Source organism: Lycium barbarum, unplaced genomic scaffold, assembly GCF_019175385.1.
Source record: "Lycium barbarum isolate Lr01 unplaced genomic scaffold, ASM1917538v2 unchr_scaffold_21, whole genome shotgun sequence".
In the NCBI taxonomy this organism is placed as follows: domain Eukaryota; kingdom Viridiplantae; phylum Streptophyta; class Magnoliopsida; order Solanales; family Solanaceae; genus Lycium; species Lycium barbarum.
The window spans coordinates 6683-18954 of record NW_026843475.1 but is presented as its reverse complement, the minus strand read 5'-3'; the positions used below and the strand labels follow the sequence as shown (position 1 = coordinate 18954).

Here is a 12272-nt window from a genome sequence, read left to right as displayed (position 1 = left end):
TCATGGGTCCTGAGTTGTGTATCATGATTATGTTAGTTCACATTTATGCGTTGCATTCATTTACATATATGCATATTGACCCGTGACCAGAAGACGTTATATACGCGTATATTATGTATATATACATATATTTGTATCTATACATATATATATATATATATATATGGGGGTATGAGGAAAGGTTGAGGCGTTATTTACGCATTACCACCTGATCAGTTGGTGGTATGTTTTATGGAATATTTTGGTACTGATGATGATGTTGTTGATGTTGGTGCTATTGTAGTTGTTGTTTTGTTGGTATTGTGATTTCGGGCTAGGGATATAAACAAGGGAGATGCTGCCCGAATTTCGGCAGATTCTAAAAGGGATTTCATTTGAAGGCTTAAAACAAGTATATGACAATAAGCCTAATAATAGTGCCACTGCTTTTATATGTAGATTGCGAGACCTGCAGTAAGTTGGGAAGTCGAGAAATTATCTTCCAGGTATGTTAAGGCTTTGCCATTCTTTCTGTTATATCCCGCGTTTTCGTATAATTAAAAATCGTGAAATAATTATGACTCGGGTGTTAGAAGGACCTAATTTAATTTTTGTGAATATGGCTATGTTGGTTGTGGAATCTTTAAATGCTAAAACCTCGGGAAGGGCCAAGGATAAATTTGGAACTCCGTAAATTAGTTTCGGGAATTTCAAAACGGGGCATTTTAAGAATTGGGCCCAAGATAATTCAATGCAAAAACAAGGCCCAAAAATCAAGTGAGGGCCGGCCATGGCAAAGCCCAAATCCATTAGTTTATGTCATGTGCTATGCACATGACTATTAAGTGGATATATATGATGCAAATGCTTGGGATTTTCTAGAAAACAAGATCAAAATTTCCAAGAAATCATAATACTCCCTCTCGGCCGAACCCCTTTCCCCTCCTTCAAATTTTTTTTCTTGCCTTGTGTTTAATCTAAAAATCTTGTTTCTCTCATATTCGTAGTAAGTTCGAGACGCTCTCCAATTTGATATAATTGGTTTGGCGAAAGAGCGACGTGTGCGGCGAATTGAAATTTCAAGGAAAGGTAAGAATTTGGCCCTTTTAATGTTATGGAATTGACATAAATGTGTTAAGGATTGGTAATAGACGAGAATTCCGTTGTTTGATGGTGTGTATGAAGCCGTGTGTGTGTGTGTGATTGGTGTGGTGGCCGTGTGCCCTTAAGAAGAGGAAATAAATGTGAATTGATCTTGCTTAGTCTGCTTAATGCGTCGTCGTGACTTTTATGTCATAAATAATCGATTGATGAACTAAAGTGGCGTTGGGAAATGGTTTTGGACGTTATCGGAAAGTGTATACCTTCGGTATAACTGTGTATATCATTGTATATCTTTGATGCTAAAGGCTTTAAATATGATTTATGGTTGATATTAATGAATTCGGAATGAAATGACACAAGTTAGAACGTTTGTTGTGAGTTTCGATGGTTATGGGGAAGTTGTGGGTCTTGGAGCAATTTTTTGGTGTATGGCTTGGATTGTAGTTGGAATGTGATTGAATAATTTTAAGTGAGTGAATGAATACCATAATGTAGACATAAGTTTAGAAATTGTGAAATTTGAATGAAAATTGTCGACTTGTGTATTAAGGTAGAATCTTGAAACTAGAATGCTTTAAATTGTAGAATGCTGTGACGTTTGGGTTGTTGTAGTTGGTGTATTTTGAGCCGAGCTAAGTCTCGGGGGTGTTAGATTTATAGGGGAAATGCTGCCGAAATTTCGGTAGACAAAAATCAAGTTAATGGAAATTTTAAGCCTAAGAATCTCAATTGGTAACTTTGACCATTTGCAGATTTTTGACGAAACGGGACTGGACTTTTGGAAGGGCTTACGACGTCTGTGAGGTATGTAAAGCTTCCCACTCCTTCATTTGGCATATCCTAGTATGTTAGTCGAATATGAGACCCTCCGGATCATTTTTGTTCCTCGAAACCCGATCCACAGAAAAGTTACTATTCATTCAATTCAATTGAAGCCTAAGGGCTCTATTTTGGCTAGAATGCCACCATTCGCCTCCAACCTATCGAAATGTGGTCGGGTAACCTAGTAATGATTATGTATGACCCCTGGCATATGAATGTTCGTAAAAATATGTTCGTCACCTCACTTGACTCGAGGTGGGCCCGCTAACCCCGAGACGCCCTATGTGTCTCATTGGGCTGTCCTTTGAATAACGTTTGGAATAGCACTTTCGATTTTGGAACTTCCTCCTACGGGATGTATTTTGAATGTTACGATATGTTAAGTTACGTTTTGAGCTATACGTACTACCTTGGAAATGTTTCGTGAAATGGAACTTTATATTGACTAAGTATGCGATTATTTTGTATTATGAAATAATTTATGAGACTAGCATGTTTTGAAAGACTATTTTGAAATATGATTTGCATTGTCCGCTCACGACTCCGCTCGTGCCTTGTTATGACTTCGTTCACCGGTTCCCGGGCCGGTTTTGATTCGTGCGCTTTGTGATAATTCGGTCGTATGCTGTGCTACGGTTCCCGAGGCTTCGCCATAGGGCCAGGACCGTTTGGAGTTATGCTGTGATATGGCTCGTGATGCAATACGCTCACCTATGATTATGTTTGTGTTCGGGGATGTACGGAGATTTGAAACCTTCTGGTGTTATGCTGTGTGTGGCGCCTGCGTCGGAGTGGCGACCACGTTCTGTAACGTTTGCATGATTTCATTTGCATTACGTATATGTATGTGATTTTGAAACTGATTTTGATGTATCGGTTTATACTCCACTTTACTGTATGGTTTGCTATCAGTTTTGATCCATATTTCTGTACTCCGTGCTGTACATACTCAGTACATATTTCGTACTGACCCCCCTTTTCTGCGGGGGGCTGCGTTTTATGCCCGCAGGTACAGACATTGGTGATCCCCCATTGTAGGCTCCACTTTTCTGCTATCTCGGAGTACTCCTACTTGATCCGGAGTCCACTTCTGGTATAGACATCTGTTGCTGTATATATTTTGTATATTTGGCTGTTTGGGTACGGCGGGGCCCTGTCCCGCCATATGATTCTGTCGGTCTGTTAGAGGTCTGTGGACAGGGTTGTGGGTTATGGTCCTTAGGTATGGTTATGTGAACATGTCGTTGTGCGATTCTCATATACTGAGGCGGCCAATCCGCATGTTTTGATTAGGCGATTCTATACGCCGAGGCGGCCAGTCCGCGTTTGATATATGTATATATATTGTCCTGTTAGCCCTGAGTGGCTTTTGTTGGTATTTTCTGCGTGCAGGATATACTGGGTAGTCCGTAAAACAGAGGAAACTCTGCCGAAATTTTCCTGGAAATGGTCCAAGTCTGTTTATGTAGCCTTACTGGCTTTGGCTAATCGTTTGTATGTAACTGGAATATGTGACCAGGTCTGGGTGCCCAAGTAGGGCGCCAGTCGCGGCCCACGGGGCTGGGTCGTGACAAAAGTGGTATCAGAGCGGTTTGTCCTCGGAGTGTCCACAGATCGTGTCTAGTAGAGTCTTGTTTATCGGTGTGTTGTGCACCACATCTATAAACGGGAGGCTACAGGAGATTTAGAATGTTACTTTCATTCGAAATCTTAGATCGTGCGATAGAGCTGTGCTATTAGGGTGATTCTGATCTAATTCGTTGTTATGTTTGCAGTGATGCCTCCGAAAAAGGCAACGGCGGCCCAGAAGGGCAAGGCGAAAGTGGCAGAGACTAGTCGGGCACCGAGAGTCACCGTTACCCGAGCTCGAGCTCAGACTATGCCCGGTATTACACTTCAGTCAGAGGGATCCATTACACCACCGGCAGAGCCTGGAGCAGGTCCCTCAGCAGCTCCAGCGACTCCAGCGCCCGCAGCTCCAGCTCCTCAGTCAGGGGCGGATGACAGGACATTGACAGAGGCTGTGCAGTTACTGACTACCCTGGTAGCGGGACAGGCTCAGAGACACGGCCGGAGGGATGATGATGATGGCAGGCGGGACAGCCTGAGGGTTCGGGAGTTCTTATTATGTGGCCCTCCAGAGTTTTCCGGGTCTAAGCCCGACGAGGACCCTCATGACTTTATTAGGGGGATGCGACGCTCAGTAGATTTGGTCAGGGCTTCAGAGACCGAGTCTGTTGAGCTGGCTTCGCACAGGCTACGGGATGTTGCTGCTCACTGGTACGAGTCTTGGGAGCTAGCTAGAGGCCGGGGTGCTTCCCCAGCCACTTGGGACGAGTTTGAGGCTGCTTTTCTCAGCCACTTTTTGCCTCCAGAGTTGCGGAGGGCGAGAGTGGACAGGTTTTTGCAGATTCGACAGAGGGGCCGGAGTGTTCGTGAGTATAACCTGGAGTTTGATTCACTGGCCCGATATGCTCCGGCTATAGTGGCAGAGATGGCTGACCGGATGCACCGATATGTGATCGGGCTGGACCGTTACTTAGTTGAGTCCTGTATGTCGATGGCATCACGGACAGATATGGATATCGCCAGATTACAGGCGTATGCTCAGGGGATGGAGGACAGGTACCGAGCAGATCAGTCCACTAGAGATCGTGACAGGAGGCCGCCCAAGAGGGCTAGGTTCGCAGGTTATTCCGGGGATTCTCGAGGCGGACAGCCTCAGCAGCGGCAGTCAGGCAGACAGCTACCTCCACCCGGCCAGAGTACTCAGTCAGGCGGTCGGAGATTTGATAGTGCGGGACCGTCTGGGGCCGGTCAGGGCTCCAGAGCGGCAGGTCCACAGGTGTCCAGAGGCCCCAGCCAGCCCAGACCACCTAGGCCCCGTTGTTCTCATTGCGGGAAGTCTCATCCAGGGGAGTGTTATCGAGCTACAGGAGCTTGTTTTACGTGCGGCGGTCAGGGCCATTTTATGAGAGATTGTCCGTTGGCCAGCGGTTCCGGTAGTGTGGCTCAGCCGACAGGGTCAGCCGCCGGTTCATCATCTGCTCCATCTGTTGCACGCCCTGCAGGGCGAGGTGTGCCGACATCGGCGGGACGCGGTCGAGGCCGCGGTGGCGTTGCAGGTTCTAGCGGTCCTTCGAACCGCATATATGCTTTGGCCAGCCGCCAGGATCAGGAGGCTTCGCCAAACGTCGTCACAGGTACATTGCTGGTTTTCTCCAGATCTGTATATGCATTGATTGACCCTGGTTCTACCTTATCATATATTTCCCCGCTCGTAGCTAGTAAAATTGGAGTAGTGTCTGAGCCTATAGAGCCATTTGAGGTAGCTACGCCAGTTGGGGATTATGTTATAGCGAGGCAGGTTTATAGGGATTGTCCTGTGACTATATATGATCGTAGCACTAAGGCTGATTTGGTAGAGTTAGACATGCTCGAGTTTGATGTTATTATGGGTATGGACTGGTTAGCTTCCTGTTATGCTAATGTTGACTGCCAGAAAAAGGTAGTCCGTTTTCAGTTTCCAGGGGAACCAGTTATAGAGTGGTTCGGATCTACAGCATCGCCGAGGGGTAAGTTTATTTCATACCTCAAGGCTAAGAAGATGATCCAGAAGGGGTATATCTATCATTTGGTTCGTGTGCACGATACTGCAGCTGAGGTACCTACCCTTCAGTCTGTTCCGGTCGTCAGTGAGTTTCCAGATGTTTTTCCTGACGAGCTTCCTGGCCTTCCGCCTGAGCGGGAGATCGATTTCGCTATAGAGTTGATGCCGGATACGCAGCCTATATCTATTCCTCCGTACAGGATGGCACCAGCCGAGTTGAAGGAGTTGAAAGAGCAGCTGAAAGATTTGCTGGATAAGGGCTTTATTAGACCCAGCACATCACCCTGGGGAGCACCGGTATTGTTTGTCAGAAAGAAAGATGGGTCACTACGGATGTGTATTGATTACCGGCAGCTAAATAAGGTGACTATAAAGAATAAATATCCCCTTCCCCGGATCGATGATTTGTTTGATCAGTTGCAGGGAGCCAGACATTTTTCAAAGATAGATTTGCGCTCAAGCTATCATCAGGTGCGAGTGCGGGAGTCAGATATCCCGAAGACTGCTTTCAGGACCCGGTACGGGCATTATGAGTTCAGAGTTATGTCTTTCGGGCTGACTAATGCTCCAGCGGTATTTATGGATCTGATGAATCGGGTATTTCGGCCTTTTCTGGATATGTTCGTTATTGTGTTTATTGATGACATTCTGATTTACTCGCGATCAGCCGAGGAGCATTCAGATCATCTGAGGACGGTGCTTGGTATTCTCCGTCAACAGCAGTTATACGCTAAATTCTCCAAATGTGAATTCTGGTTAACTTCTGTGGCATTCTTGGGCCATATTGTCAGCGCAGATGGTATTCGGGTCGATACGCAGAAGATAGAGGCTGTACAGAATTGGCCCAGGCCTACTACACCGACAGAGGTGCGCAGTTTTCTGGGATTGGCTGGGTATTATCGCAGGTTCGTGGAGGATTTTTCTTCTATTGCAGCACCACTGACGAGGCTCACCCAGAAAGCAGCAAAGTTCCAGTGGACAGATGCCTGTGAGCGCAGCTTTCAGATGCTGAAAGAAAAATTGATTACAGCTCCAGTTTTGGCTCTTCCAGAGGGATCTGATGGGTATGTTGTTTATTGTGACGCCTCTGGTATTGGGGTAGGTTGTGTATTGATGCAGCACGGTCGAGTCATAGCCTATGCTTCCCGGCAGGTCAGACCGCACGAGAGGAACTATCCCACTCATGACCTTGAGTTGGCCGCAGTGATTCATGCTTTGAAGATTTGGCGGCATTATTTATATGGGGTCCATGTTGATATCTATACGGACCATAAGAGTCTCCAGTATATTTTTAAGCAGAAGGAGCTAAATTTACGGCAGCGGAGATGGTTGGAGCTACTAAAGGATTACGACGTTGATATTCTGTACCATCCGGGGAAAGCCAATGTAGTAGCAGATGCGCTTAGCCGCAAGTCTATGGGCAGCTTGGCTGATGTACCGTCTGGTAAGAAAGACTTGGTTCGTGATATTCATCAGCTGGCCAGCCTTGTTGTTCGTTTGGCAGATTCTGGAGATTCTGGGATTTCTGTTCGTCCAGTTGCCGAGTCATCTATTATTCAGGAGGTAAAGCAGCGCCAATTTGAGGATCCTCTTTTGATTCAGTACAGAGATGTGGCTCTTAATAGAGCCAAGACTCAGTTTGAGATCTCGCCTGACGGAGTATTATTATATGACGGCAGATTCTGTGTACCGGACGTTGCGGGCTTACGGCGGCAGATTATGGGCGAGGCCCATAATGCACGGTATTCTGTTCATCCTGGTTCCACAAAAATGTATCGGGACCTCAGGTGTTTGTATTGGTGGGACGGCATGAAGAAAGATATTGCTGAGTTTGTTAGTCAGTGCCCGAACTGCCAGCAAGTTAAGATCGAGCATCAGAAGCCCGGTGGATTGTTACAGGAGATGGAAATTCCAGCCTGGAAATGGGAGTTGATTAATATGGATTTCGTCGTTGGGTTACCGCGTACTCCACGCAGGTATGATTCTATTTGGGTTATTGTTGACAGGCTGACGAAATCGGCCCATTTCCTCCCGGTTCGGACTACTTATTCGGCTGAGGACTATGCCAGATTATATATCAGAGAGATAGTCAGACTTCACGGAGTCCCTATATCTATTATTACTGACCGAGGTGCCCAGTTTACAGCAAATTTCTGGAGGTCATTTCAGGAGGGACTAGGGACTCAGGTGAGTCTTAGTACAGCTTTTCACCCTCAGTCCGACGGGCAGGCCGAGCGCACTATTCAGACGCTCGAGGATATGTTACGGGCCTGCGTTATTGATTTCAGGGGCAGCTGGGATGATCATTTGCCGCTTATTGAGTTCGCTTATAATAACAGTTATCATTCCAGTATTCAGATGGCTCCGTACGAGGCCCTCTATGGCAGGAGATGCAGGTCTCCCATTGGCTGGTTTGACGTCGGCGAGACTAAGCTGATTGGGCCTGATGTGATCCAGGAAGCTGTAGATAAGGTAAAACTTATTCGGGAACGACTATTGGCTGCTCAGAGTCGACAGAAAGCTTATGCAGATAGACGACGTCGACCGTTAGAGTTCCAGATTGGCGACTGGGTATTCCTGAAGGTATCGCCCATGAAGGGTGTTATGAGGTTCGGTAGGAAGGGTAAGTTGAGCCCCCGGTACATTGGGCCGTATCAGATTGTTCGAAAGATAGGCGAGGTCGCCTATGAGCTAGACTTACCATCCGACTTGGAGGCCGTACACCCGGTATTTCATGTGTCTATGCTGCGGAAATGTATTGGTGATCCTTCCAGGATATTCCCAGTAGATGATCTTCAGGTGACGGAGCAATTGTCTTATGACGAGCAGCCTGTATCTATCCTGGATCGTCAGGTGAGGAGGTTGCGCACTAAGGAGGTGCCTTCTGTCAAAGTCCTGTGGCGCAACAATAATCGGGAGGAGATGACTTGGGAGGCGGAGGATGAGATGAAGAAGAAATACCCCCATTTATTCCCTACGCCTCTTGTAATGTAAACTTTTGAATTTGTTATATTAATGAACGGATGGACCATTTGTGCTATATAAAGATGGTTTTCCCGTTATGTTTGTGAGCCTTCGTAAGAATTGTTTAACATTCGGGGACGAATGTTCTTAAGGGGGGGAGAATGTTATATCCCGCGTTTTCGTATAATTAAAAATCGTGAAATAATTATGACTCGGGTGTTAGAAGGACCTAATTTAATTTTTGTGAATATGGCTATGTTGGTTGTGGAATCTTTAAATGCTAAAACCTCGGGAAGGGCCAAGGATAAATTTGGAACTCCGTAAATTAGTTTCGGGAATTTCAAAACGGGGCATTTTAAGAATTGGGCCCAAGATAATTCAATGCAAAAACAAGGCCCAAAAATCAAGTGAGGGCCGGCCATGGCAAAGCCCAAATCCATTAGTTTATGTCATGTGCTATGCACATGACTATTAAGTGGATATATATGATGCAAATGCTTGGGATTTTCTAGAAAACAAGATCAAAATTTCCAAGAAATCATAATACTCCCTCTCGGCCGAACCCCTTTCCCCTCCTTCAATTTTTTTTTCTTGCCTTGTGTTTAATCTAAAAATCTTGTTTCTCTCATATTCGTAGTAAGTTCGAGACGCTCTCCAATTTGATATAATTGGTTTGGCGAAAGAGCGACGTGTGCGGCGAATTGAAATTTCAAGGAAAGGTAAGAATTTGGCCCTTTTAATGTTATGGAATTGACATAAATGTGTTAAGGATTGGTAATAGACGAGAATTCCGTTGTTTGATGGTGTGTATGAAGCCGTGTGTGTGTGTGTGATTGGTGTGGTGGCCGTGTGCCCTTAAGAAGAGGAAATAAATGTGAATTGATCTTGCTTAGTCTGCTTAATGCGTCGTCGTGACTTTTATGTCATAAATAATCGATTGATGAACTAAAGTGGCGTTGGGAAATGGTTTTGGACGTTATCGGAAAGTGTATACCTTCGGTATAACTGTGTATATCATTGTATATCTTTGATGCTAAAGGCTTTAAATATGATTTATGGTTGATATTAATGAATTCGGAATGAAATGACACAAGTTAGAACGTTTGTTGTGAGTTTCGATGGTTATGGGGAAGTTGTGGGTCTTGGAGCAATTTTTTGGTGTATGGCTTGGATTGTAGTTGGAATGTGATTGAATAATTTTAAGTGAGTGAATGAATACCATAATGTAGACATAAGTTTAGAAATTGTGAAATTTGAATGAAAATTGTCGACTTGTGTATTAAGGTAGAATCTTGAAACTAGAATGCTTTAAATTGTAGTTGCGTTGCTGTGACGTTTGGGTTGTTGTAGTTGGTGTATTTTGAGCCGAGCTAAGTCTCGGGGGTGTTAGATTTATAGGGGAAATGCTGCCGAAATTTCGGTAGACAAAAATCAAGTTAATGGAAATTTTAAGCCTAAGAATCTCAATTGGTAACTTTGACCATTTGCAGATTTTTGACGAAACGGGACTGGACTTTTGGAAGGGCTTACGACGTCTGTGAGGTATGTAAAGCTTCCCACTCCTTCATTTGGCATATCCTAGTATGTTAGTCGAATATGAGACCCTCCGGATCATTTTTGTTCCTCGAAACCCGATCCACAGAAAAGTTACTATTCATTCAATTCAATTGAAGCCTAAGGGCTCTATTTTGGCTAGAATGCCACCATTCGCCTCCAACCTATCGAAATGTGGTCGGGTAACCTAGTAATGATTATGTATGACCCCTGACATATGAATGTTCGTAAAAATATGTTCGTCACCTCACTTGACTCGAGGTGGGCCCGCTAACCCCGAGACGCCCTATGTGTCTCATTGGGCTGTCCTTTGAATAACGTTTGGAATAGCACTTTCGATTTTGGAACTTCCTCCTACGGGATGTATTTTGAATGTTACGATATGTTAAGTTACGTTTTGAGCTATACGTACTACCTTGGAAATGTTTCGTGAAATGGAACTTTATATTGACTAAGTATGCGATTATTTTGTATTATGAAATAATTTATGAGACTAGCATGTTTTGAAAGACTATTTTGAAATATGATTTGCATTGTCCGCTCACGACTCCGCTCGTGCCTTGTTATGACTTCGTTCACCGGTTCCCGGGCCGGTTTTGATTCGTGCGCTTTGTGATAATTCGGTCGTATGCTGTGCTACGGTTCCCGAGGCTTCGCCATAGGGCCAGGACCGTTTGGAGTTATGCTGTGATATGGCTCGTGATGCAATACGCTCACCTATGATTATGTTTGTGTTCGGGGATGTACGGAGATTTGAAACCTTCTGGTGTTATGCTGTGTGTGGCGCCTGCGTCGGAGTGGCGACCACGTTCTGTAACGTTTGCATGATTTCATTTGCATTACGTATATGTATGTGATTTTGAAACTGATTTTGATGTATCGGTTTATACTCCACTTTACTGTATGGTTTGCTATCAGTTTTGATCCATATTTCTGTACTCCGTGCTGTACATACTCAGTACATATTTCGTACTGACCCCCCTTTTCTGCGGGGGGCTGCGTTTTATGCCCGCAGGTACAGACATTGGTGATCCCCCATTGTAGGCTCCACTTTTCTGCTATCTCGGAGTACTCCTACTTGATCCGGAGTCCACTTCTGGTATAGACATCTGTTGCTGTATATATTTTGTATATTTGGCTGTTTGGGTACGGCGGGGCCCTGTCCCGCCATATGATTCTGTCGGTCTGTTAGAGGTCTGTGGACAGGGTTGTGGGTTATGGTCCTTAGGTATGGTTATGTGAACATGTCGTTGTGCGATTCTCATATACTGAGGCGGCCAGTCCGCATGTTTTGATTAGGCGATTCTATACGCCGAGGCGGCCAGTCCGCGTTTGATATATGTATATATATTGTCCTGTTAGCCCTGAGTGGCTTTTGTTGGTATTTTCTGCGTGCAGGATATACTGGGTAGTCCGTAAAACAGAGGAAACTCTGCCGAAATTTTCCTGGAAATGGTCCAAGTCTGTTTATGTAGCCTTACTGGCTTTGGCTAATCGTTTGTATGTAACTGGAATATGTGACCAGGTCTGGGTGCCCAAGTAGGGCGCCAGTCGCGGCCCACGGGGCTGGGTCGTGACACTTTCTTTTTGGCATGATCCTATGACATGAGCGAACAACGAGTAAACGAGCTTCCATATTACTCTACTCTTAGAAGCACTAGGAGTACTTTAGTCTTTGATGTTCCTGTACCCCTCTTATGATTGTCCCTTCTGTTCATGGATCCTGAGTTGTGTATCATGATTATGTTAGTTCACATTTATGCGTTGCATTCATTTACATATATGCATATTGACCCGTGACCAGAAGACGTTATATACGCGTATATTATGTATATATACATATATATATATATATATATATATATGGTGTATAGGGAAAGGGTGAGGCGTTATTTACGCATTACCACCTGATCATCTGGTGGTATGTTTTATGGAATATTTTGGTATTGATGATGATGTAGTTGATGTTGGTGCTATTGTAGCAGTTGTTTTTTTTGTATTGAGATTTCGGGCTAGGGATATAAACAAGGGCGATGCTGCCCGAATTTCGGCAGATTCTAAAAGGGATTTTATTTGATGGCTTAAAACAAATATATGACAATAAGCCTAATAATAGTGAAACTGCTTTTATATGGAGATTGCGAGACCTGCAGTAAGTTGGGAAGTCGAGAAATTATCTTCCAGGTATGTTAAGGCTTAGCCTTTCTTTCTTTTTGGCATGATCCTATGACATGAGCGA

At 44.6% G+C, this 12272-nt stretch overlaps 1 protein-coding gene across 1 annotated transcript; it reads left to right on the top strand.

Moving 5' to 3' along the window:
- The first annotated feature begins 2890 nt into the window (after window positions 1-2890).
- LOC132625657 (uncharacterized) lies at window positions 2891-11401 on the top strand. The gene is made up of 3 exons (XM_060340268.1): window positions 2891-2998; window positions 3681-5108; window positions 11049-11401. The coding sequence occupies exons 2-3, from the start codon at window positions 3683-3685 to the stop codon at window positions 11075-11077; spliced, it is 1455 nt and encodes a 484-aa protein (XP_060196251.1). The 5' UTR covers window positions 2891-2998; window positions 3681-3682; the 3' UTR covers window positions 11078-11401.
- The last annotated feature ends 871 nt before the right edge of the window (window positions 11402-12272 follow it).

Excerpts from the sequence above, each read along its gene's own strand:
- LOC132625657 (XM_060340268.1), top strand. The coding sequence starts at position 3,683 with ATGCCTCCGAAAAAGGCAACGGCGGCCCAGAAGGGCAAGGCGAAAGTG. Across the intron at positions 5,109-11,048 it reads TTCGCCAAACGTCGTCACAG|GTACAGACATTGGTGATCCC; the intron begins GTACATTGCTGG and ends TTATGCCCGCAG.